General features: G+C 44.1%; 1 protein-coding gene and 1 long non-coding RNA gene across 5 annotated transcripts in view; one reads left to right on the top strand and one right to left on the bottom strand.

The window, feature by feature from the left end:
• Window positions 1–1,644: 1,644 nt before the first annotated feature.
• LOC308596945 lies at window positions 1,645–26,321 on the bottom strand. Its single transcript, XR_014012747.1, has 4 exons — window positions 25,991–26,321; window positions 24,335–24,434; window positions 18,570–18,644; window positions 1,645–2,433 (listed from the first exon to the last, which is right to left on the bottom strand). It is a non-coding gene; the product is annotated as an uncharacterized lncRNA (long non-coding RNA).
• Window positions 10,626–26,751, top strand: part of IGF1 (insulin like growth factor 1) — a 76,601-nt gene continuing 60,475 nt past the window's right edge. For 2 of the 4 annotated variants that reach the window (XM_081212294.1, XM_081212295.1), the window contains exons 1-2: window positions 10,629–10,946; window positions 18,511–18,670. In XM_081212294.1, coding sequence (XP_081068420.1) covers window positions 10,884–10,946; window positions 18,511–18,670 — 223 coding nt within the window. In that variant the 5' untranslated portion in view covers window positions 10,629–10,883. Of the gene's footprint in view, window positions 10,947–13,270; window positions 13,315–18,510; window positions 18,671–26,751 lie in introns of those variants that run through there. The other 2 variants (XM_081212293.1, XM_081212296.1) reach the window with 2 other exon arrangements.

Here is a 26,751-nt window from a genome sequence, read left to right as displayed (position 1 = left end):
TACCTTTGAGAAGCTGGCCAGATCTTTGTTACTTGGCAAACCAAAGCCATCTCAAAGGTATATAGGCTATAATGAGAGCCAGGATATTATTATTATTTTTTGCTAAAATATTAAGAGTAATATTTCTAGCATCCCTGACCTCCACCTCTTGCATATTCATATTGTATGTTATGTACATCTGTTCATTATCTGGCCATTTCAACAGCCATCAATCATTCCGCTGACGTGGAGGGAAGCAGTGGTGATGCACAGTATTTCCTTCACTGGTGCTGCATTGTGACAAGCTGGGTATCTCAATGCACCTCTGGATGTAATAAAACTCACAGTTTAAAGGACATTAAAAAAATAGAGAAATATTTACTTCAAAGTACGCTCACTACACTACTCAATTAATATGTGTCCATCTGATCCCTATGGACAGAAATTATTCTAGGGTGGAGATGGTGCTGGGGGCAAAATGTCCTCTGATAGGACCTCTCCTCTGTTGGTGACTCCTGGAAGCTGTTAGGGCTCTGGTAGCATCCCAAAGATGCCAGATGTCCACATGCTGCCCATGCACTAATTTCCCACATGTCTGATCTGCAAATACAGAATCTTATCATCCAAGCAACTCTGCAGTCTAAACTGTGGCTCAACCAACTTTCTTCTTCTGAGAAACAAATCACAGACCTGGAATAGGTCTTGTAGGCTATGTGGTCCAGTGTAGGAAATCCAGAGCTAAGGCAACCCAACTTGTCTCTGCAACTGCAGATGCCACAATAGCCTGTCACCATTTTAGCCTCCTGCGGAACAGCAGCAGCTGTTTCATGAACAAGGCATGTGCCAGATGCAGTGGCATAGTGTGCATTGGCAGCACCCGGGGCAAGGCAAGGGTTGCACCTCCTAACCTCCTTGCAGACATTGCGTGGGAGGCAACAAGTGGTCTTCACTGCACCCCTGCTGTACCTTCTCCTCATGGAGAGTCACCGCATTCACCCTCTCAGTTTAGCGAACTCCCAGCAGACGCAGTGGCTGCTGCTCCTTGATGGGTTGGCTGCATCCCAGAAGCGTTGGAAATACAGCAGGTCTAGGAGGATGGCGGTAGAGAACAGGCTGAGGCACCAAGTGCAGCCCTTCCCTGCCCACCTCTCTTTGGTCATGCAGCACAAGGGTGGGCACCAAAAGGTTCTGGGTGAGCAGGCAGCTTTCCTCTCTGTGTTTCCATTGTGGGGCACGTGCTTTGCCCAATGACACATGCTGGGAGGGAGGCACCGGGGAAGGACCGATGTGGGCCAGGAAATGTACAGAAACTGGCTGGTGGGAATTCCACCCAGGATGGGCTTCTCTTCGCCAGCCACAAGAAGGTGGTACCGCCGCAGCCTTGAAGACCTAGCCTGGGCCCGGCTTGCCTACCCGTGGCTCCAGAAAGTGGCAGCCACACAACCTTTGCGAGGGAGCCTGTTGTGGGCACGCTGGGTTGTGCCCCCTCAGAATTCTGCACCCGGGACCACTATGCCACTGGTCTGATGCGCAAAGAGAGAGTTTCCAGTGGTCTCTGCTGTCTAGTGAGAAATGCTTCTTATATACAGTGGTATCTTGTTTTACGAACTTAATCTATTCCAGAAGTCCATTCTTAAACCAAAGTGTTCTTAAACCAATGCGTGCTTTCCCATAGCAGCAAGGGACTCAGTTAAAAAATGGAACACACTCAACAGGAAGCGAAACATGTTCTTATTCCAAGGCAAAGTTCACAAACCAAAACACCTACTTCTGGGTTTGCAGCATTCTTAATCCAAGTTGTTCATAAACTAAGCTGTTCTTAAACCAAGGTACCACTGTACAAAGAAACATAGGCAGCTGCCTTTGTTCTGAGTCAGGTCATTGAACCTCAGCATTGTTTAAACTGACTGGCAGCATCTCTCCAAGGTTTCAGGTAAGGAGATGTTGCCAGTCCCAGCTGGAGATGTCAGAGTTAGAACCAGGGTTGTAGTGCCTGCAAAGTCATATCTCTGCACTCAAGCCCTGGCCCTTCTCTTAACTTTAATTCAACTGGGGCCGGTAAGACTGAACTCAACAGAACTAGCTTTTCAAGCTAGCCTGCTAGAAAAAAAATATATCGAGCCTAAATCTTCACATGGATAATCAGCATGTTAATTAAGACTTTTATTGTGCATGGAGGTCTGTCAGGCAATTCTGGAGCCAAGTCTGAAGAAGTCGTCTTAGGGCACTGAGTGCTTTGCCAAAAAAAGTGGGGGGGGGGGGAGCAAACAAAACAAAACAAAAAACCTACCATGACCAAGAGTGTCATGACCACTTAGAAAACTTTCTTCAAGGATGAGAATTCTTCTGCTGGCAGCATGCTATCAGGAACATCTGGCCCAGTGCTATGTCACAGTTTCTTCTGTTTATTTTACAAACAGCCAGCCACTGCAACATTTTCGGGTTGTAGTAAATCTGAGATAGGAGAATAAGGAGCACAGAAGAAAACATCATCAAGTAGTAAAGTATAAATTAAGAGGGGGGGTCAGAATGCTGTGCATTGAAAAAGAGAGTATTTTATTTGCTACTGCAGCTGCAGATGTTCACATCTGAACCAGCTTGCCTCTGGCCTACATTGTCCACTTCCCTTCACGATTCTGGATAAAACAAAACCAATCTGTACTCAGAGGATACAGCCACAGCTCACAGAGGGTAGAAAGAAGAAGGATAAAAGGGGTATCTTTAATTAGTGGGAGATGGTTGGAAAAAAGATGGGGTCAAGGTGAGTACAGACATTTGGGTTTGAGGAGTGCAAGGGTCAGCTAGCAATTGTGTGTCAAAGTAGATTAATTACAAGAAAGAATATCTAGAAATGCAATGGCTTAGAACAGTGGAGTCCTTCCATTTATGCAAGGCACTTCCAGGGGCAATGGGAATGACTCCTGATTTTTCAGGTCCCCCACTGCAGCCCACCCATGCCCCATCCAATGCCACTCTGATAGGTTCTCCAACCTCAGGAGTGGCTTTTCAGAGGGTAGTAGTGAGAAGGACGAGCTGTTGAAGCCCATACCATGAAGGCAACTCCACCTATGGGTTCTAAGCTAACGCATTTCAAGCAATACATAGAACCTGACCAGTGGTATGCATGAAAATAGGAGCTGACATGAAGATATATCACTCAGAACAATGCAAATAGCTGAATCAGCAGCCCACTGGCTTCATCAATCCCCTGTCCATATGATTCAGATGCAAGACAGACAGAGCTAGATCTATCAGTGTGGAAGAAACTGAATCCTGAAACAACAGTGTTTATTGCAATGGCCACTCCTGATATATGGATTGAAATACATTGCCACAATCGATCACGTGCATTTTGGGTGCAAAGAACTTTGCAGTCCTTCTGTTTTTGTTTTTGTTTTAAATTTTTTATTGGTTTTACAAAAAAATTTTAAAACAATACAAACATATAAAAAGACATACAAACATGTATAGTTTCGTACCCTTTTTTCATAAACCTTGTTTCTCGGACTCCCCCATACCTCCCCTTTCTGTATCCCAATGTCCAAAGTTTTTCAGCAGCTTCTAAATAGTTCTGTCAAGCCTCTGTCCTCTTATTCTTTCCTTCATTCTAATCTTATATCGCTGTAACCCTTTCTTTCTCAAAACCTCGACATTCTAACATTCATACAGTTTATAGTAGTCCTTAAGGTAAATTTTAAACTTCTTGCATTCTTCTTCCGCCGTCTCCTTCCCCTGATCACGGATTCTGCCAGTCATCTCAGCCAATGTCATGTAGTCCATCATTGCAGTCCTTCTGTCATAACAATACCTGCAAGTTAGGTCTTTGCTATGCACATTTTCAACGTAAGTTAAATATCATGGTTTGCTCAAGGCCATACAGCAAAGCTGGAATTTAAATCTGGATCTCTTTAGTCCAACATGATCACCTCCATGCCTCATTTCCCAGCGTTCTAGTCACCTTGGTGTTTCAGTAGCATCAAGTTGGTATGTGTCTGTCTTCAGTACATCTAATAAAAGAGTTCCTGTTGATTAGGCTTTGAATGTCAAGTTTCCTTTGGAAGAAGTTGTGAAATTTAAGCAAGGGATAAATAAATGCAATTTTGCCCCCAGTTACTATAGGCCATTTAACTTTATGGTTTATCAAAAATCTGTTATTTAATGGGATGATTGGGTCTGTGTGTGGTTTCTACCTTCGGCTTTAGCCAATTTTCATAGTTTCTAAAAATTTACTGTAAGAGGTTATGGCTTGACAACGGGAGACCACTAAGGCTGCCAGCCTTGCCAAACTATGCTGAATTATAGTGGTTTTGTAGTATTGGGCTGTAAGCCACAGGGAACCAGAGGGCTATAGCGAGAGAAAGTGCTTTTCTAGGCAGGCCTTGTTCTTCTTCAAATACAGGATTCTAACTAGAGCTTATTACTACAGTTCATAATGGAAGATACTAGTATTTATTTGTACGAGTACCAAATCCGAGAAATGTGAAAAAGACAAGGTATGGGAGGCCTGCAATACAAGGTTGCTGTGTGGGCTGCTCCTCTTCAGCTTGCAAGCCAGCCAGTTAACCTTTCCAGGATTCTCCAATCCATAATTCTCCTTTAACAGACAGTCAGTATTCCATGCACTATGAGCATGCATTATTTGCCCATTTGGGGCGGGGAGTCTCTTCTAAAGATTTTCTGTACTTCTGCAAACCTTGGGGTTCTCCTGAGCTTGCTGATCTGCTTGCATAGCATAGCACCATGTTGGCTGGATAAAGATTGGCACTTGCAAATGTGTTTGCTATTAGTATATAATACGGGTTTGTATAGGCTCTGCATGTACCCCAAACTACAAGAAATGAGGTAACTTGGGGAAGGTTCTCACATTTCTGAGTTGGATGTTACCTTTAACAAGGTTAGTGAGATCAACTCCTGGGTTGTTCTGTGGCCCAACCATGTTCCCCCCCCCCCAGAGAAACAAAAGCAAGCTGACTAGGGAAATGTTCAGAGCACGAGAGGGGAGGGAGACCAAAGTTTTATGGCAAAGTTTTCAACCAGATTATTAGCCACTTTCAGTATAACTAATACTGAAAGTGAGATGAGAGAGCCAGTGTGGTGTAGTGGTTAAGAGCGGTAGTCTCGTAATCTGGGGAACCGGGTTCGCGTCTCCGCTCCTCCACATGCAGCTGCTGGGTGACCTTGGGCCAGTCACACTTCTCTGAAGTCTCTCAGCCTCACTCACCTCACAGAGTGTTTGTTGTGGGGGAGGAAGGGAAAGGAGAATGTTAGCCGCTTTGAGACTCCTTTGGGTAGTGATAAAGTGGGATATCAAATCCAAACTCTTCTAATACAAATGCAGAATATATTAACAACAGTAACAATAATAAATAATACAATTTAAATAATGGTGATGATGATGTTCAGTAGTAATGAAATGCTGAGTGTTGCTTGGAAAATATACACAAAAGTGGTGAACAGAATGCCCTTCTTGGAAGGAATGGTTGGCAAGAACCCCCAAGGGGACCACTCCTTTTAAGAGGTGAGGATGCTTTGCCATGTCTCATTGTGGGTCCCACTTATAATATTTAAAGTTGGGTTTCCCAAACTTCGGTCTCCAGCTGTTGGACTACAACTCCCATCATCCCTAGCTAGCAGGACCAGCGGTCAGGGATGATGGGAATTGTAGTCCCAAAATGGCTGGAGACCCAAGTTTGGGATACCCTGATCTAAAGCATAAGAAAAAAGGGTGCTGCGGCCACCAGGGGGCTCACGAATTTTCTAATAATTTTTGGCACGGCTTACGTCACACATTCCCCATATCGTAACACAGGCAAACAAGGCTACATCTATACCTGTAGAAGTCAAAGAGCAAAGCAAAAGTACACGGCGACACATATAGAGATGGAGAAAGATATTCTTTGGAAAAGGAGTATGGGGCTCCTATAAGCCCCTATAAGCTACACAGGAGGTCCATAAAAGTAGTCCTGATGCTGAACTATTCTTAAGATATAATGGGAGGAATTCAGCGCCAAGCTCTTCTGATCACTCCATCTGTGCAAGCGTTCCTGCTTTCTGGGTGGAACAAACCCCTCCTCCTCCATCCATGTGCTCCTCTGGATGTTCTTCTGACCTTCCAGAGATGATGTCAGGAAGGTACATGGGCATGTGGTAGAAGGAGAGGAGGCAAATTTCTGTGCTAGCAAGAGCCTTTGCGCTAACTAACGCTAGCACGTCAGATTGGTTGAATTCAGGCCACCATCTTTTTTATTGATTATTCTTATTCCCATTAAGGGACGCGGGTGGCGCTGTGGGTAAAACCTCAGCGCCTAGGACTTGCCGATTGCATGGTCGGCGGTTCGAATCCCTGCGGCGGGGTGCGCTCTCGTTGCTCGGTCCCAGCGCCTGCCAACCTAGCAGTTCGAAAGCACCTCTGGGTGCAAGTAGATAAATAGGGACCGCTTACTAGCGGTGAGGTAAATGGTGTTTCCGTGTGTGGCTCTGGCTTGCCAGAGCAGCTTCGTCACACTGGCTACGTGACCCGGAAGTGTCTGCAGACAGCGCTGGCTCCCGGCCTCTAGAGTGAGATGAGCGCACAACCCTAGAGTCTCTCAAGACTGGCCCATACGGGCAGGGGTACCTTTACCTTTTATTCCCATTAACACCCACATACCATTCATCTTTTTCAAGTTATGGGGCATGTTCCTAGGTGAGTCCCGTGACCCGTGCCTCACTCTCCTCCCCCCCCCCCAGCACATGCTTTTCTGAAGAGCGCAAGAGATCACGACACTCAAAATGGCTGCCGCGATCTTGTGTGAGAAAAAAATGGGATGTCCCTTTTTTTCCGGGGCACTTGGGGAAGTATGTACCTGTAGATTGAGGAGTATAAAAGATATCAAGTTTGACTGAATTGCTCCAGCAACAGTGTGTTCCTAGGTGCTGTTCAGAAGTCACATACAGCACTGTCATCATTCAGTAGTTTTTAGGCTCCCTCCTTCTGAACAGCAAGGCACTGAGTTCTCACCTACACTGAGAGCACATTGTTGGTAACAAACACATAACAAGAGCCGTGCTGGATCAGGCCAATGACCCTTCTAGTTCAGCATTTTGTTTCCACGGCAGCCAACCAGATGCCCTTTGGAAGCCAGCAAGCAGGACATGATGAGCACAATAATTTAATTTCCCAATTGTTGACTCAGATAACATCTCCAAGGAAGTCAGGGGATTTAAAAAAGAGACACGGGATCCAAGAGAGAAGTGTAGAAGGAGACTGAATGTGAGCAGGCGTAAGAGACTCAGTGACTGGACACGGAGGCTAAGGATGCATCCTATTCTCTGCAGTAACCAAACAGATGCCTCTGGGAAAACCACAAGCAAACATGAGCACCTCTTCCTTGTTTTTCTGCAGCACCTGGGACCTGGAAGCCTGCTCTTTCTAAACTTGAAGGACTCGGTTAGATAACATAAAAAATAGCCACTGGTAGATGTGCCCTCCATAATTCCCATTTAAAGCCCGCTAAGGTTGCATAAAAAGTAAAGGGACCCCTGACCATTAGGTCCAGCCTTGGCCGACTCTGGGGTTGCAGTGCTCGTCTCACTTTATTGGCCGAGGGAGCCGGCGTACAGCTTCCGGGTCATGTGGCCAGCATGACTAAGCCGCTTCTGGCAAACCAGAGCAGCGCACGGAAGCGCCGTTTTTGAACTGCTAGGTTGGCAGGAGCAGGGACCAGGCAACGGGAGCTCACCCCGTCATGGGGATTCAAACCGCCGACCTTCTGATTGGCAAGTCCTAGGTTCTGTGGTTTAACCCACAGCGCCACCCACATCCCAAGGTTGCATACCTTATCCTAAATTTAAAGAATGTTTAAAGCACATGACATGAATCCAATGAAACATGGCCTCCACCCCGAAAATATTTGGGGTGCAAAAGGGCTTGTCCCGCTGGAGCTGGTGCCCCTGCTCCAAAGCTAAGCATTTAGGAGCACTAAAAATACAAGGTGCTTCAGTTTCTTTTTTTTTATTATTATTATTAAATTTTATTCGAGAAAAGATACACGTTACATGTCAAACTTCAGATACATATAAAGGTGCTTCAGTTTCAAGTGAATGGTGTGCAAGTTCTGTTATGCACAATGGAACGTCACAGAAAACACCATTTAAGTCACTCTGAATTAAGATTTCGTAACACCCCAAATCATTTGCAGAGAAAATTGTAGATCAAGCCGAAAGGCAGCGCATGGAGACCTGCATTGATTGTTGCAAAGCAGCCCTAATTATTATTAGTCTAATTCCCATTATGAGGCTGCATAGGCAGCGGCTCCTAGGGGCTGAGGCAGTCTCCCCCTCCCCCATTTTTTTGTTTGTTTTTTTTAGAGGGCCAGGCCCCCTCCATGTTCAGAGGGTGTTTGGTTCCACCCCCTGCCTCCTCGCAATGTCACACATGCAATGTCAGGATGTCACATTGGGGCCCCTCAATCAACTTGAGAACATGGCGCCTCTGTGAGGCTGGTTCCTACATTTCACTCTCTATATCGTATGAGTTATAAAATCCAAAGACAGCGTTTCCAACAGTTTTAAGGAATCTGTTCAACTGATGAAAGTTGCATTCCTGGCGTAAGTCAGAAAGAGAAATACGATTTATCTGTGGGAAGCAGACAAGGGACTTCTTGGCCTCTCTTCTACTGAGTCATCTTTCTCTCCCCCCCCCCCCGCCTTTCATACTGACAGTGGTTTCTAGGAAATGTGTAGACCTTCAAACATGAGTCAATAAAATGCTTATCAAATCTCACACAAGATCCTTTCAGACCACGATAAGATAAAAAGTGGATAATCTTGCCAAAACCCAATGCTGCCTCTGTGGAAATGTGTAAACTGGCTACAGAACAAGTCAAGGTGTAGAGTCCTTGCTGAATGCATGCCCTTTCCCTCAGCCTAGCTCATTGGGGAAGGACTGTAGTGCAATGGAGTAAAAATGTATGATGCATTCATCTCCTGTTAAATGTGTCGTGGGGTGGCCAAGTCGGGGCAATGCAGGTGGAGAATTGACCAAGGACCAAGAGGAGAGCTCCAGCAGGATGTGGTGGCCTCTGATGGGAGTGGGGGAATCGGCTAGTGAGGATCCTGGATGGGGGCTGCCTCAAGAGCTATTCAACAGTGGAACAGGCTCCCTCAGAAGGTGGTGGACTCTCCCTCATTGGAGGTTGGAGATTCCTTTGTAGCAAGGAGTTGGACTAGAAGACCCTCAGAATCCCTTTCAACTTATCATTCAACATGCTTATTGTCTCATCCGTCCCTGGGTGTTCCATCACCTTCTCTGTCCCTGCCTCCCTCTCCAAGCATGGCGGAGCCTCTCACTGATAAACGCACTCCTGCGCCATCAGATACTGAGAGTAGCCCTGCCTGCTCAGAGGGAGAAGGAGCAGACTGGAGGGAGGAGGTGTCAGAAGCTATAGAGGCAACAGGGTCTAGTGGGCAGAAGGCAGTCCAGAATCAGGCAGAAGTGGTGGCTGGAGAGGAGTGGGGTTAAGAGGCAGAGATCAAGCAGGCAGCTGAAGAAGCCAGGGAGTCTCACCCTCCTGCTGCACCCAACTGCCCTCCAAACCTGGTCTCTCAGAACACAAAGAGGAATGAAAAGGGTGGAGCAAAGAGAGACAAGAAGGAGGAGCCTCAGGTTGCTGGTGAAGGACTGGGGGGGCTTAGAGAATGGTGGGAAGGCGGAGCCATTCATTCCTCGCAACTGCCTCATTGGGGCAAGACCTACTGGGAAGAGTTGTTGAGATCACTAGGCGTGAGCTATTTGGTTTACGTGAATAAAGAGTTAACAGCACTGACATCTTGTGAGTTATTACTGGCTTGCTCCTGACACCCGCCTTGACAGCAGCACCTCCAGCAAAATCGTAGCCAGAGTTTTTTGCCATCATCTACCTAGGAGAGAAATTTGATTCAGTTTGCATTTTAAGCAGAATCTATCAAATTCACAACACTTCAGAATTTACACTTACCCAAATTTTATGATTTGGTAAACAAAGCACCCCTTTTCCCAAGCACCCCTTCAACACTCTATTACTATTTTTTTTTTTTTTTTTACAAACAGAATAAACAAAATCCCACGAGGCAGCCATTAAAAGAAATGGAAGTGCTCTTTGCTATAGTCAGAGAGGATAGGAATCACATTAGCCTGTAAGGTAGGGCAGATTGCAATGTGATTTCATGTGATTTAATAAAAGTTAGAAAGCCTCCAATCAAGCATTCTATGACAGATCAGTCTGCAAACTTGTGATTTCAGAGTTAATGTTAGCAGGAGCTTGTTTTGATGGTGGGCTCAAGTGTATGTAGATACATCCAGCTTCTCATTTCGTACAGCTGAAAGGTAAACGACAGCTGATCTCTGGCTGTGTGTGAAGCCGGCTGAAACGTGACCATTCATACATTTCATTTCCCATTGCAGCTTCAGTTTCTTTGACTTCTTAAACTGTTTTTCCTCCTCCCCCTGCCCTTTGCTAATGTACATTCTTCTAAGGGGGGGGGGAGAACATGCTCCAGTGCTCCAGTTTCAGAATGCAAAGGTATGATGTTATTTGTCACCATGCCCAAAAAAGTCCTTACTCAGTAACTTTGCCAGAAGAGGGAGAGGGAGAGAGAGAGAAGGCAAATGTTCCCCCAGCTGTTTCCTGTCTACAGTGTCTGTGTAATGTAGATAAATGTGAGGATTTTCTCTAAATCCCTCTTCTGTTTGCTAAATCTCACTGTCACTGCTAAAATCAGTGCAGATAGAGCCTGCGCAATGGAATAAAAGTCCTCAATATTGAAATGTGACATTGCTCTCAACATCTCACCTCTCTCTGGATTTCTTTTCTTCCCTTTTTTCCCTCCCCCACCTCATTATTACTGCTAACCAATTCATTTCCAGAGTTTGCACTTAAGAAGCAATGGAAAAAATCAACAGTCTTTCAACACAATTATTTAAGTGCTGCTTTTGTGATTTCTTGAAGGTAAATCTTTCTTCCTATTTGATTTTTCTTTTTAAAGAAAATATTATGATTATATTGTGTGTAATCTGATTCTGCTTAGAAGAGTGTTATATGCACTTTTTTCAGTGTCATTATTTCTGTACTGGGAATTTTATTTCTAAACTGCTGAACAGACAGTTTTAGCAGAGCTGAAGAATGACTGCATGTGATGGTTGTTCTGAACACAGCTAGGTAACTGAGGAGGTAAAGCTGTTGGAGGTACTTAGGAATTCAGCTTGTGTTGGGGAAACTTTTTTTGCAAAATTCTGGCTAGGTTGTCATATCTGAAATTTCTACTAACATCATTTTCTGTAGCTAGTGCTGCTAGCATGGAGCAAGAAATTTTAAAGTTTCTCTGCAGGTGCAAATGCTGACATTGTGATAGTCATTTGACAGCAGGTAGCTGGTTCACTTCTGTAAGACTGCTATATGCACAGAATTAACATTGAACGTACAGCTGTTTTCTGACAGTGTTGTACATTTACTTCTTTTTAATGCTTTCCTGTTAAGTCAACATTAAGTTTGTTTTTCCTTTTCTAAAACAGAAACCATGTACAGCTTTTGCTGGCTATGCAGATTGATGATAAGATTAAGTTATTCTGCATTAAGGAAAGTAGAGATATCTTCATGTCAAGCTTTATTTTGCACTCTGCAAAGAGGCTTTTGTCAGACAAAGTTGGAGATGGAATTTTTATACCATATTACTAGTCATTGCTCCTTAAGAACATAAAAAGCTTTTAAGGTTAATTTTGGCTTCAGTAGATGCACTGACCTCTGTTTCTTTCAGCTGGCCTTCACTCAAGTTTCCATTCTCAGCAAGATTATATCCTTCAAGAACAATTTTTTTTGTTTTGTTTTTCCATTTGTAGCAAGATTTTGTACAGCTGACACAGTCTCTAAAGCAGTAGGTGCCAATTTAGTTTTGTTTTTTTTTAATTATCTAAGTAGGATTTATCCATTTCATTTTAAGATGGGGGAATTTTGTAACAGTAGAAGCAAACAGAATGCAATGCAAATCTTGCTGAATTCAGTAGCCATTGGAGAGTCAGAGTTACAACTCCATAACTATGTGCATCCTTTGCTCAGTTTACTGAAGAGTTGGAATTAAACTACTGAGGTTGTTATATATATATATATATATATATATATATATATATATATATATATATATATATATATATAAAATTTCCAATATACTACAGATTCCTTGCTGTCATTTAGCCATGGTCTACTGAAATCAACTGAGCTATCCCAATTTATAAGTGAAGACAGCTTCTGCCAGTTTGGTGTGCATGACCTAAACATGCTAACTGAGAACCACATCTGACTAAGCTCTAAGGGACTAACTCCCTAGTGAGTCTAAGAAGGACTGCAGTTTTAGTCCAGAAGTTCTAAGAAGGGTAAAAGGCATCTTCAGAAAGAGATAAGCAATATATTGTATGGGTGCTTTCCCCAACATTCTGGATTCTGCTAGACCCTTTCATATGAGCTAGAAGCATGGGGGTCTACCCCCAACTTTCCTTTACATTCTGCTGTCTGCATTGATTTGGCTAATCCCTTTCCATGGGAACTAGAGGCTGTGTGACTTGTGATTGTCGGTTGGGAAAACCATCCATATAGACCTCTTGTTTAAATCTTCCACTGCATTACTTTGATTGCATCCATTGTGTTAGGTTATTTCTATATCACAAGATGTGTCTAGTAACAGATTGATGATTTGTGGTGCTGTCTTTGAAAGTAGAGCAGTTTGCGTGTGTATTTACTAAGCATAGACTGATACTTGGTTCTTGGGGCAGCCAGACAAGTTCAGAAACATACAAATGAATGCATTTTAATCTGTGGCATCCCTGCTGCCACCGCTGTGTCTCTGAGAAATGTTTTCAGTCAATTGGAAGCGTCATCCATTTAGACGAATCAGCGCTCACCCAAATTTCGCTGGAACATTCATATGTGCTGCTTGATTTAAAGCTTGTTGAATGGGAGGAGTTGCGGAAGGGCAAGGAAGGTGTAAAAGCCATGGAGCAAGCCATCTGTTGGCTTCCTTAAGTGCCACTGTTTTGGACCGCCGCTCTCCAAATGTAGTAGACACTGGATCTTCTCCTGAAAGAGAGATTCGTGAAAATCCCAGCTGTAAACACAATTGGTCATTCATTATAGGGGTGTTTAGCCTGCCTTGCACTGTCCTGAGTCAGACTCAGAGTCCAAATGTAATCAGATGCTTCGATAAAACTCCACCCACATGGCAGTGCGTGCTTTTAAAGGCCTCTGTTTCCCATTCAATTTGGACATACAATAAATTGGACACACCCCGACCTATTGAAAAGACCAGCGGCCAAATTGTTAGATCATTGTAAGTATTTTCTTATGAATCCCACCATCCCCATCTAAATGAAAAAGAACAGGAAAGGTACAGAAGAGAGCATTATTTCTGTCAGATTCCTGAATAATCTTTTAAGGGACAATTTTATGTTTTTCAGAGCTAGGTCCATAGGTCCATTTGGCCTAGGAGCATATGAATCCATCCCTTTCCTCCAAGTCATTGATTGTTTTATAATTTGTCAGGGTGGGGGAGTGTTGAAACTCTTGGCAATTGCATTGTGTCATATTCTTGGCTTGCACTAAAGAAGGGGGGGAACATGGAGACCCTATATCTTGTCCCAGAACTGATATTTCACTTACAACGTAACTCTCCTGAAAAGTCTTTTAAAAATGTAACATTGCTGAATGAGGCTTATGTTTGAGGCAAGGCCAGATGTGAATTAAGAACACCCTGCTAAACACACAGTGTTCTTAGACAGATACACAATGCCATTCCGTTGAGACCATGATGGAAGAGCTCTTTGAACTGCATCCTTGGAAGCAAGAGCATGAAGTCAGCAGGTGATTTACCTCTGCATGCAACAGCTTTTAAGATATCATTGAACAGAGGAAGAGATATTATTAAAACATAACCTCTTCAGAGCTTTAAGAATGAAATACAGAGGGGCTTTACTGTCATGTTCATGCATTCAGGGTTTTTCTTTTGTTTTGCCAATTTATTTTTTAACATTACAAAGTTGAGGGAGGACTCATGTTGCAAATGCGAAGAAGGGGTATTTTCCAATCACGCCTTGGTGTAGCTCATTTTGGCCTTTGTGTTGGATGTTTTCATTGTATCAATGTCATTATGATGAATGAAAGTGATGGTTCCAGCTTCTATACTAGCTGTTTTAATACAAACTAGCAATTAACCCACCAGTCATAGGTGGGCATAGAGTGTTGGCTTGCAAAGAGCAAGGACCTGTGCAGGGGCAATGGATCCTCACTCGCTCTGTATTAACCATGAGCTCCCTGAATGGTAGGACCAGTCCAGGTGTTGCCAAGGGTAGATTCTGCCCTTATGCTAGCAGTGTCTGTTGGCCGTGCTTCGTGGGGCTGACAAACACCTGGAGGACCACAGGTTCTCCAGTCATTCCTTACAGAATAAGGTTGCCATGTACTTTTCCAATGAGAGTGAATGGCAGCCATATGGGGCAAACTGAAAGAAGACACTACTGAGACCAAACCTGCTTTACAACCATGGTGAACCCAGCCATTGAGAATATCCTCTTTTCCTATTTGCATAGGCTCTTCTGGATCTGGGGTTTTGGTCATGTTGGGGTATGATACAGTCCGGGGGGGGGGGGGAGTTGAGAAATGTCTTATATATGAAGGATTACTCAATATAACAAAGGATCATGATGTTAATGTGACCAAAACAGAGCTGAGAAACAAGATGGAGGTATCAGTGTGAGTGGGTTGGGGGTGGAGAATCACAGAATTGGTGACTTGGAAGGGATCCCGAGAATCATCTAGTCCAGCCCCCTGCAATGCAGGAATATCAACTAGATCATACATGACAGGTGGCCATCCAACTTCTGCTTTAAAACTTCCAAGGAAGGAATGACAACCACCTCTCATGGGAGTCTGTTCCACTGTCAAACAGCTCTTACTGTCAGAAAGTTCTTCCTGAAGTTTAGTTGCAATATCCTTTCTTGCAACTTGAATCCATTGGTTTGAGTCCTAGCTTGCAGACCAGGAGAAAACAAGCTTGCCCCATCCTTCATGTGACAGCCCATTAGATATTTGAAGATGATTATCATATCTCCTCTCCATTCTCAGTAGCCAGAAAATGTTGAGCATCTGTTGCAGGGAGCTGGAGAAAACCAAGGAGATTCAGAATGGAGTGTCCTGGAAGAAGTAATTAGCAGCTCACTAGAACCGGTCCCAGCTGTATTTCAGAATTCCTATCTAGCAGGTGTTTAGGTATTCCCAATTGCTTCTGAATCTAACAAAACATAAGAAGTGCTTTTGTGCTTTGATGGTGCTTGTGTTTGCCATTTCCGCCTGGTCCTTCAAACGTTCTGGGGAAGAATGTGACTAAATTGTCACTGATGTCCAGGAGAGATCAGTTCACTGCAGCTGCTTTGTGCTGCTCCAGTAACACAAAGCAGCTGCTAATCCTAATTTAAACAGCATTTATACAAGGGTTTAGAGCTGCTTTGGTAGCTGGACCACACCCAATCCATTTCGCCTTGCCCTTTGCAGTTGAACCATACTATATCTGTTGATTTAAACCCTCTGCAAACTGACAACTGTAACACTGCCTGGGTTTACCTATTAGCTGCCAGGATCAATAAGATACTCAGGGTAGGGCTCCTGTGCTTTTAACTGTTATGCAAAAGAGAGCATTTTGGGGGAGGCAGGGGCAACTCTGTGAGTTACGGTGGTTAGAGAAGCTTTGTCTTCTGTTGAATCTGGCAACTCTCTTTTCCCTACACTTTCAGGAACGGTCTTCATAACAAAGGGACTGGAAAGCCTTTAGAGGCTTTGGACTCTGGACGTTTTCCGTGTTTTTCTACCCCTCCCCACCCTACAACTTCCCTCAGAGGATTGATTTGCATGACCTTTGACTGCATGGGATGTGGCTTGGCTTGATCCCTGCCCTGGTTGTCTCACACATGGTGGGAGAATGTCCATTTCCAATCAAGGGAGGCTTGAGTCCAGGCCTCTGTCTGGAAGCCCTGGGCTCTCTGTGCCTTTCCCCCACCAATCCCAGATATGTGTGGGCAAAATGCAGTTGCTCAGGGAAGCAGGGAAGCACTCAACACATGTTCAGTGGTGCCCTGTTAATGACTTCACATGTTCCCGGGATGAGCCCTATATTTGAAAGTAGCTTCTGTGACCGAAACCGCAAACAAGGTTTGGCTCAAGTTAAACCCCAGTGGGTGCAGAATTGGGTTTTCTGATTCTGTACAAGCCACACAACTGGACAATGCTGAAAAACTGACCAGGCAGGCAGGAAGACTCATTGCCCCAAACATTACTTATCCTAGGACCTTAGAAGATATTTCCTTATTGTGAAGGAAAGCAAGGGTTTTTGTATAACTTAACATTGTCACATTTACGCTGCATTCGTATTGCAGTTTATTCCATTTTCATGACTTTCCCCTGTTAATGTCCACATTACATTTGAGCTTTCACATGCTGTAAAGATCACTTCCAGGACTATAGTGGAATATAGTGCAAGTTTAGCACTCATTTCCATACTAGTTATAAACAGATTATTATTTTTCTGGAAGCAAATAATAAGGAAAAGAGTATTGAACTTGGACTATATTACACTATAGTCCCAGAAGTGGCTTTTACATTGTGTGAAATCTGAACTATGATGAGGAACTTAACACTTAGGGAAAAGTCATGAAAATGGAATGAACCGCCATGTGAATGCAGGCATAGTCTCCGTTTCAATATAATGTGAGCTATCTTGGATGCAAGTCTAACAAGTCTGAATCAACATCTGGGGACCCAAGGTTGGAGAAGACTGGTGTAAACAATACTAAGCTAGATGCTCCAATGGTCTGACTGTGTAAGGCAGTTTCCTATGTTCCTATATTCTATATTCCTATGACCTGCCTCTGGGCTTCCCAGAGACATCTGATTGGCCAATAAGGAAATGTGGTGATGGACTGAATGCAATAAATCCTCAGCCATTCCCAGTCAGAAATGGGCCACTGAAGGAAAGATTAGGCCTGGAAGCCTATGTCCTTCTCCCACCTTCGTTACACCTTTGGCCTGCCAGCATCTGCATTCTCGTACAATATATTTTAAGGGTTCACCCAGAACATAAAACATGACTGCGCAGAACATAATTGCAAGCATGTTATGCAGGTGTTCTCACCCCGGAAACCAGCAATGTCTCTTTCCATTGCTCCTGTGGTGGTGGTGGTGCCCTGAAAGCTGAACCAGCTTCTTGCTGTGGTATAAGATAAAAAGAAAATGCATCTCTTTAATCAGACCAGCATCTTGATGTTCCCTCTGCATGGATCCTAAGTCTTAGTCTTAGCCCCATCAATTAACGCGATGGGAAGTAAGGAAGGATTTTAATCTACTGAAGCTTGTAGCCCCTGCTGTGTGCTATCTTGTCTATGGAACCAGGCTTGTGTATCCAACAACACAGAAATTGGTCCAGGACACCAAGTGCGTAGTGGGTTCTCACTATCAGCAACAGTAGACTGGGGGTTCCAACTATCCGGTAGCTGTTGCACTGGGGAAAGAATCACCCCAGCAAAAATTGCCTGCCAAGCAGAAATTATTGGACATGTACTCTGTGATTATGGGAACACCACATGCGCTTGGTAAAAATGCACCCTACACATAGAAAGAAATCCCTCTACTATCAGGTCAGCAGGGAACTTTTTCAGCCGAAGGGCCACATTTCCTCCTAGGCAACCTTCTAGGGGACCTTCTAAGGATACATTCTACCCAGGCAAAAGCATTCAGATCATGGAGCAGGATGGCTATGGGATGTGGCCTTGGGGCACTCCTGAGGGCCGGATAGAGATGCCTTGAGGGCCACGTTCAACCCCCAGGTCAGAAGTTCTCCACCAGTGCTCTAGTCTACCAAAACTCTGGGCCCTTGAAATTTCCCAGACGTTGTCATCTGAGGCCAAATGCTTCTGAATTCACTTTTAATGTCACTTCAGGAGAAATCTAGTGATGTCCCAGACTGTGTGAGACCCGTTGATGAATTTATTTTATGGATTTGTTGCGTTTATACCCCACTTTTTCTCCAAGGTGGCGTACATGGTTGTCCCTCTCCTCATGTAATCCCCACCACAACCCTGTGACGTAGATCAGGCTGAGTGTCAGTGACTGGGCCAAGGTCACCCTGTAAGCTTCATGGTCAAGTGGGGATTTGAACCCTGGTCTCCCAGGTCCTGGTCTGACACTCTAACTGCTGCACCACACTGGCTCTCGAATGCTAATGCTCTTATCAAATCTCTAAGTTTTCCCTTTGCCAAATTTGCTTTAAAGCTCACTTTTGTCAAAAGCACCAGGGGTCCTCCTAACACATGGTACATGGCAACCAACTCTCACAGTAAATAGGAGGTGGGAGAGGAACAGTGTGGACCTGGTGGGTGAAGCAGAATGGGAAATTTCCCAAAACAGGCCAAACAGGCCATGCTTCAGGATTTTACTGGGAAACTCTGATGCAGTCTCTCTCTCTCTTTTACTTCTTTGGCAGGTGAAGATGCACACTGTGTCCTACATTCATCTCTTCTACTTTGGCCTGTGTTTGCTTACATTAACCAGCTCCTCTACTGCTGCTGCCCCGGAGACACTTTGTGGTGCTGAGCTGGTTGATGCTCTTCAATTTGTCTGCGGAGAAAGAGGATTTTATTTCAGTAAGTTTGAACATTTGCTACCATTTCCCTCATACAATCAGTTCTAATCCCCTCTCCCTTCGTTTTTCATGGGGATACAGTTATGTGGCTTACTCTACTGAACCCCAGAGCTCTTCAAAATCCAAAGGTCAAGCAAAGCACAATATTTGGTCTAAGTTCAGCATCTTCCCTCTGCCCTCCACTCCCAGCAACAGGGCTGGATTTAGGTTTGATGAGCTACTGAAGGTAATGGGGCCCTTTATATGTCCAGCTGTCCTTCGTCAACAACAAATTGTTGCTTTTTGTGTTGAATATATGCTATATGGTAATTTATGGACCTAAAGCCATTTGCACATAACAAAATATGTATTTTATCAAAGTAATTGTTGAACTGAAATACAATTAATACGGTGTTTTTCTTTACATTTTTTTGGGGGGGCCAAGAGAGTGGGGCCCTAAGCTATAGCTTGTTTAGCTTATACGTAAATCTGGCACTACCCAGCAACCTTCAACACAATTATTTCCCTCATCCTCCTGTTGTATTTGCTATGATTCCCACCCCCACTTCCGGTAGAACATGTTGCATCTGGCAACTCTTGAGAAGTACAGTACAGCACCTTTAAGCAAGTGACAAAGAGGGTTCCACACTGCATTGCCAAACTCGCTTTACTACAGCATCTCTTCTGAGCAGTTGTATGAATTGACGTTTATTGAAGTGGGAAGTGTGGGAGACAGGAAATGACTGCATAAAGCAACTGCTAGGGGATGAGTGTTTTGCATTGATCAGTCCTTGCTATTGCCTTGGCTTCAATAAGTTTGGGTAGCAGGGATAGGAAGATATCTGCATTGGCCTCTAGAAAGCTAGGTGATCATGTGACTGCATGGATAAAGGCCATTGCTTGGCCGGAGAAGAGCACTAGAGTAGCTAAGTGGCTTCTCCTCTCTGATCCTTAAGGTGAATTCAGCTAATATCTATAAGAGTTTCGGTCTTTGATTAAAAGGATTTGCCCTTGGTTATCAATAGTGGATCAGTTGCAGAGTAGTGATATTTAGCAGCTAGGAAGCTACGACATATGTCAGGGTACAGTGTAAATGCAGCACACACAAGGCTTCCATTCCAGAGGCAGTGTGTATATGCACAGTCATATATAGCCTGTGTCCCCACTGCTTTCCTCGATTTCTTTGTTCATTTGTTTTCTGTTGCTCCAGAGGGCTGGGCTTGAACCCATCGGTGGAAATGGCAAGGAAACTGATTTGGATTAAACATTAGAAGAGACTTCCTAGTGATAAGGGTTATTTGACAGTGGAATAGTGGACTGCCTTGGGAGGTGAAAGGCTCTGCTTTGCTGGAAATATTTAAGCTGAGGCTGGACAAGCATTGTAGTTGCATCCTGCATTGCGGATATGGCATTGAGCAGGGAGTTGGACAAGGGTCACATCCATACTGTGCATTTAAAGCACTCTTATACTCTTTAACAGTCATGAAGAATCCTGAGAATTGTAGCTTTTAAGGGTGCTGGGACTTATAGCTCTGTGATGTTGATACACTTCACAAACTGCACTTTTCAGGTTTCTTTGAAGGGTGCCATGACTGTTAAAGTGGTATAAGAGTGCTTTAGATGTACGGTGTGGGTTGTGACAAGATTGTGACACACACACACACACACACACACACACACACACCGTACACACACACACAGAAGCCACTGCATTAGAAATAAAAAAGCATTACTCTTTGTGGGGAGGTTAAAATTGAAGCCCAAACAATGGATATTTTACTCTCAGGGAGAATACCCAAGTAGAAAACTCTTGTCTAACTTTAGGGGGTTCTTTACAATGTTTGGCCTCACTTCTGAGGTCTGTCTCAGTTGCCACCACAGGAATCAATGTGATAACTGAAAAGGTAGAAGGTGTGTTCCTGATGCCGAGTTAAATCAATTTCACATCACTGGTATGCTAAGTATGAGTAAGTCAAAACTAAGTGTTGAGCTACTGGCTCAAAATGAGTAATGTGACAAGGTTTGAAATCTTAGCTATGGGATAATAGACAAAAACGTTACTTGATTTGTGCTCCTGGGGTGCTGAAATCTTTCTGTAAATGTACCCAAATAGAGAAAGAGAGAGCAATGGCAGCCTCATTCCTATGTGTGATGTACAGTGGTATCTCTGGTTACAAACGCTTTTGGTTACAAACGCTTTGGGTTACGAACTCCACTAACCAGGAAGTATCTGCTCCTGGTTGCGAACTTTGCCCCAGGATGAGAATGAAAATCGCGTGCCAGAGGTGTGCGTGCAGCAGGAGACCCCATTAGCGAAAGCAGGCCTCAGGATAAGACCGGTTTCAGCTTTAGAATGGACCTCTGGAACAAATTAAGTTCATAACCAGAGGTAGCACTGTACAGTTACAACTCCCCTTGTGTACTCTTTTGAAGTGTATATTAGATGAAAAATAAAAGCACTGGAGATTGCTATGCTATTATAACTCAGACATACATCCCCACACCACCTGTTTTGAAACTCCACACATTTTGGGGATTAAAATATTAACAATTTATTTCATTATTAATCACCTGAGTGCCACATTCATCCTAGCCCAACCCTCCGGGGCCACATGCAAATTGGATATACCTGCCTATAAATGCAAACTCAATCAAATTTCTCTCCCTCCCTTGATGGGAGTTGCATTCCAGGAACATTGGGAAGGGCACAAATTTCCCTGCACCAAGCCACTGACATATGAATGAAACCTATACGTATTCTATCTCTATAGACGGCCATGATATTAAATCTTTTTACCAGTGTTCAAGCATTAAGCGCCTGGGAACTTTGAGTCATTGCAATGGACATAATAGTTTCTGGACTGAATGTCCGGGAGACTGAAGTTCTCTGTTTCTTCACAGAGCAAGTCTAGCTGCATGGGCTGTGGGCAATGCCAGTGCAAGCTTCTACCCACCATTCCACCAATGGGCCTTAACCCTGACACAGAGGGGCAATCTCTAGGGGCGAGATGTCAGTTCATTCTACATGCTGATTTTGTTCTTTAGCTTCTCTGCCAACAATGCCAACAAGTGTACTCATTAATTAGTGCTTATTTTGTTGGGAGGGGTTTGGGTTTTTGGGGGAGGGGAGAGGTTGTGATGTAGACATAGGTCCATTGTCCACTAGATGGAATCCTGCAGTTGGGGGTGTATCACCTTATGGCTGCCAGCTATAAAATTAATGTTCCATGTAAGGTCAGGTCCAGTAGTTACTGCTTGGGTGGAAGTTCTCCAAGGAAAACAAGCTGCTCAGGAAATGCTTATTCAGTTGACCTTACTTTGCCATCTGAGTCAGTCCATGCTCAGGGTTAGAGAAAGGCCATCATTTGGCTGACAAAGAGACATCCTAGCCACTGGAGAGAGAAAAATCCAGTACTGTGGTTTTTCAAGTGTACAAGTAAGGCTACCTTTAGGAAAGCTGAATTTTATCTTTTCCCTCTGCGTGCCTGACATTGCAAATGGGATATGGTACTCTTTCTTCTGGTTCCTTTATCGTAGCCTTTTCCTCCCCATTTCCTGACCCACGCCACTTATAAAAACATTCATGGAAATATCACTGATCTGCACTCCCCCCCCTCCCCCCCCCCCGCAGTCCCGTGTCATAAAATTCAGCTCCCAAATATAATTTTTTTGCTAGGGTAGGCAGAGATCCTGAAAATGATTGTATCTGGTGTCAAAACGAAGAGAGACGGAATTCTACCTACTAATTAAGCACACTGGACAATCTGCTCCCATTCTACTGATAAAGCTGGTCTTGGCAGGAACCACATTCTGATAACACTGAGAATATGAGATGGCACTAAGCCCTTGAGGATGTGAGGGTTTCAGCACACGTTTCTTTCTTTTGTTAACATATAGCTTCTAAATCATTACCCACCCAGAGGTCTTGGGATAAGGTGGGCTAGAAATAAAAATGGATCTTCTCTTAGAGGGCTCTTGCAATCAGATCTCAGGTGGCACTGCAGCAAATTTTATGGTGCTCCATATTTTTTTAATGCAAAAACGAAAAGAAAAAAACCCCACTTACCACTATTTCACGATATTTTCCACTCACATCCATTGCTCCCCTGAACTGGTGCTGCTTTTGAGCCATTTCTTTTCTTCTACTTGAAAGGACTGTGTTTCAAAGAGCAGGGGAATTCTCCCTGGCCAGAGTTCTAGATTGCATTTTGGGTCTACATGAGTAAGGATGGCTCCCTGGTGCAGGAGTTCAGTTCCCAATGTGTATGGAGTGACAAGTACAGTGGTGCCTCGCAAGACGAAAAGAATCCGTTCTGTGATTCTCTTCGTCTAGCGGTTTTTTCGTCTTGCGAAGCAAGCCCATTGAAGGATTAGTGGATTAGCGCTATTAGCGGCTTTTAGCGGCTTATCTGCTGATCGGATCAGCTGATAAGCGGCTTAGCGGCTTAGAAAAAGGGGGGGAGGGAAAAAACCAGCAGGAACTCACAAGACATTGTCGTCTTGCGAAGCAAGCCCATAGGAGATTCGTTTTGCGAAGCACCTCCAAAACGGAAAACTCTTTTGTCTAGCGAGTTTTCCGTCTTGCGAGGCATTCGTCTTGCGGGGCACCACTGTACTGCAACAATGGCACCAGTGCCCATCAGTTCCTCCTTCTTACCCCATTGGAATTTCATGAAAAGATTCAGGGATTCCTGAACAGGACTTCAGTTTAGCCCTGTTAAATTTGTGATGAGCTGATTCACATCAAAAGATTGTTTTGAAATGAAACTATTGCCATTCATTGATGTGCATACACACCTGAATTTCAACCCCATGGGATTGCAGTGGGATGAAGGACAGTTTAACAATGAGGTAAATGAAAGAAATTAAAACAATGGAAGAATTAAGTTTCCTTTTTTATAAAAAAAAAGCAACATTAATGTATGGAGTTGTTTTTTGTATAATAATAATAATAATAATAATAATAATAATAATAATAATAATCATTTTTTAAAAACCCACAGGCATTCCCCTCCCCACCCATTTTTAGTGCCCCCTGACAAGGATTGCTGAAAATGGGGGTCACTTTTTCAGTGATGTAATAATGTTGATAAAACTCGGTCTCACATATTAACTATATTTTCATTTAAGCACCTTGCAAAGTTTAAAGCTACAATATGGCCTAACAATTAAGGTATGGCTTAGATTTAATACCTGTCAGGTTTTGCCACTGATTTATACAGAGACGTTGGACTGGTTCAGATAGGGTTTATGAGAATTCGCATACCCTCCCCCTGGGTTTGCTTGCTCCCCCTCCTCCTGCTGCTTCCTCCTGTGGTATGACCTTAAGGAAGAGTTCAAAAGCTTTCCTTTCTGTTTTAGATTAATCATAAATTATCATAGTGACTGAATCCTGGCAATCAGTGGTAAATCTTAATTTTAGTGAGTTGAAATAAGCCAAACCATAGTTTATGAAGCTGTCTTGTTTCAACTAACCATAGTTAATATTAGCAACAGTTAAGGTGTCAGATGACACACTATACAGCAATTAATCTAATAAAACCGCTTCTGATGCCATTCTTATGAGAAAGGAGGGAAAGGAGGGAATGGCATTTGAGCCCAAGGCTCGTTGATGAATGTTCTCCTTGCGCCAATCATACAGTACATTCTGTGCTACCTGTAACCTATACAGTGACAATAATGTTACCTAAGTCATGATGAATCATAACTTCCATGAGAATTCTGACACATGAAAGGTTGTGGATGTGTTGTGGAAAGCCTTGCTTCTGCTATGAAAGGTGGAAAGGCTGTAAAAAAGAGGGGGAGATGTAATTTTGTGCAATATTCTTATTCTTATTTACATTTGTATACCACCCTTCATCCATAGATCTCAGGCCAGTTCACAACATAAAAATACAATATAAAAACACAAAATGCATAATAAAAACAAAAACAAACCAATAACCCCCCCAATCTATTTAAAAGGGCATCAGGTGTTAATCAGCCAAAGGCCTAGTTGAAGAACATTTTTGCCTGGCGCCTAAAGGTGTATAACAAAGGGCCAGGTGAACTTTCCTGGGGACAGCATTCCACAAACAGGGAGCCACTGCATGAAAGGCCTGTTCTTGTGTTGCCACCCTCTGATTCTGTCATGGAGGAGGCACACGAAGAACCACCTCACATTTTGATTGCAGGGTCCAGGTAGGTTCATATGAAGTTGCATTGAATTATATTTTCTCAGTTTCATTGTTATATCTATTGCACTCTGTCTGCTAAGGGACGGTTTAAAATATTAAGCAGCATATAAATATATTAAATAAAAAACAAACCAATTGCTTTGCTGTAACCATGGATGGGGTTAAACCACAGAGCCCAGGACTTGCCGATTGGAATGTTGGCGGTTTGAATCCCCGCGACGGGATGAGCTCCCGTTGCTTGGTCCCTGCTCCTGCCAACCTAGCATTTCGAAAACACGTCAAAGTGCAAGTAGATAAGTAGGTACCGCTCCAGCAGGAAGGTAAACAGCGTTTCCGTGTGCTGCTCTGGTTCACCAGAAGCGGCTTAGTCGTGCTGGCCACATGACCTGGAAGCTATACGCCTGCTCTCTCAGCCAATAAAGCGAGATGAGCGCCGCAACCCCAGAGTTGGGCATGACTGGACCTAATGGTCAGGGGTCCCTTTACCTTTACCTTTAACCATGGATGAGGAGCCTGGGGCTCTCTAGTTATTGCTGTATTCCAGCTACCATCAACCCTGTCCATTGGCCATTCTGGATGGTGACAGTTAGCATCCCACAACATCTAGAGGCCAACGGAATTCCCAGTCTCTGGTGTAAACACCTTTTTAAAAATCTGAGAAATTCACCTGCTCCCCCAAACCTCCTGAACATTCTCCCCTTCATGGGGAGTGAAGCAGAGGCGTGGGAAGGGGGTGCGGTGCACCCAGGGTGTCACGACTGAGGGGGGGTGACAAAATGGCAGATGAGTGAGCGGCACACCTTGCGCTGGGCGGCAGCCATTCTTCTGACCTGGCGGCCAAGAGCAGCCCTCCTCAATCATGGTGAGGTGCACCCAGAAGCTCCATTGCTGAGTCATGTCTGACCTGGCTGAGGAGAGTGAGCAGCAGCTTCCCTGTCCCTCTCCTACTCTGAACTGTGGCGTGTAGGAGGGCACCCTCTGTGCCCCGTGCCCCTCAGGAGCACACCCGCCCTGGGCAGCACGGGCATATGCTCCACCACTGGGGTGAAGGCCCCATTAAAGAGGAAGAAAGATCATCTCAACACTAGATACTTAGCAGTAAAGATTCACAACACCCCAGCAGGAGACTGAACTGTGGACCCTAGGAATCTGGGTGGAGTTGACACCTTTGATTACTTCACCGCATGTTTAGATCCTGAAGGGATGGCTGTTGCTGGACTGCAAATTCTATCTTTTTTGTCCACTGGTCATGCTGGCTAGGGCTGATTGGCGTTGTAGTTCTATACATCCAGAGGGTTCATTGGCTACCTGTGGTGTAGGCAATATAATGCTAGATATAATGGTCAGGCCAGATCTAAGACAGCTTCCTATGTCCCCGTATTATTCTCATACTAGAGACTATGGCTAAGACAGTAGCAGCTTGTTTAAGGCCACCTGGTAAGACGCAAGACTTCAAGCAGAGACTACCTATTCCATGGTTCAGCCTCTTAGCCTCTATGGCACTGAAAGACTTGATTTATATGTAAACCTACACAACTAAAGAGAAAGGAATATTACTTACACACACACACACAGAGAGAGAGAGAGAGAGAGAGAGAGAGAGAGAGAGAGAGAGAGAGAGAGAGTTGAGAAAATTATCCAAAGATACAACAGGCAGGGTGAATCAAAGAAAGATGTAAAATGCAGAAGGAAAACTTGGCCATGAGCAGCTAGGTGATAAAGGACAAGTCATATTTCACTGAGTAAAGCAATCTCAAACCGGTTGCCAAGTAGCATCAGACGTTTCCAAGTTGTCTCTCTCTTCTCTCTTTGAACAGCATTCCATTTTGCTGCTAAAACAAGCTGCTTGGTCGCCCAAATTCCATGGCATGGTGAAATTGTGGCTTTCCAAGCTCACAATAAGATGCTTGACAACCAGTACAAAGCT

The sequence above is a fragment of the Podarcis bocagei genome (assembly GCF_964188305.1).
Source record: "Podarcis bocagei genome assembly, chromosome: 10".
Lineage (NCBI taxonomy): Eukaryota > Metazoa > Chordata > Lepidosauria > Squamata > Lacertidae > Podarcis > Podarcis bocagei.
The sequence above is the reverse complement of the archived record's forward strand: the minus strand, read 5'-3'. Positions and strand labels throughout refer to the sequence as shown.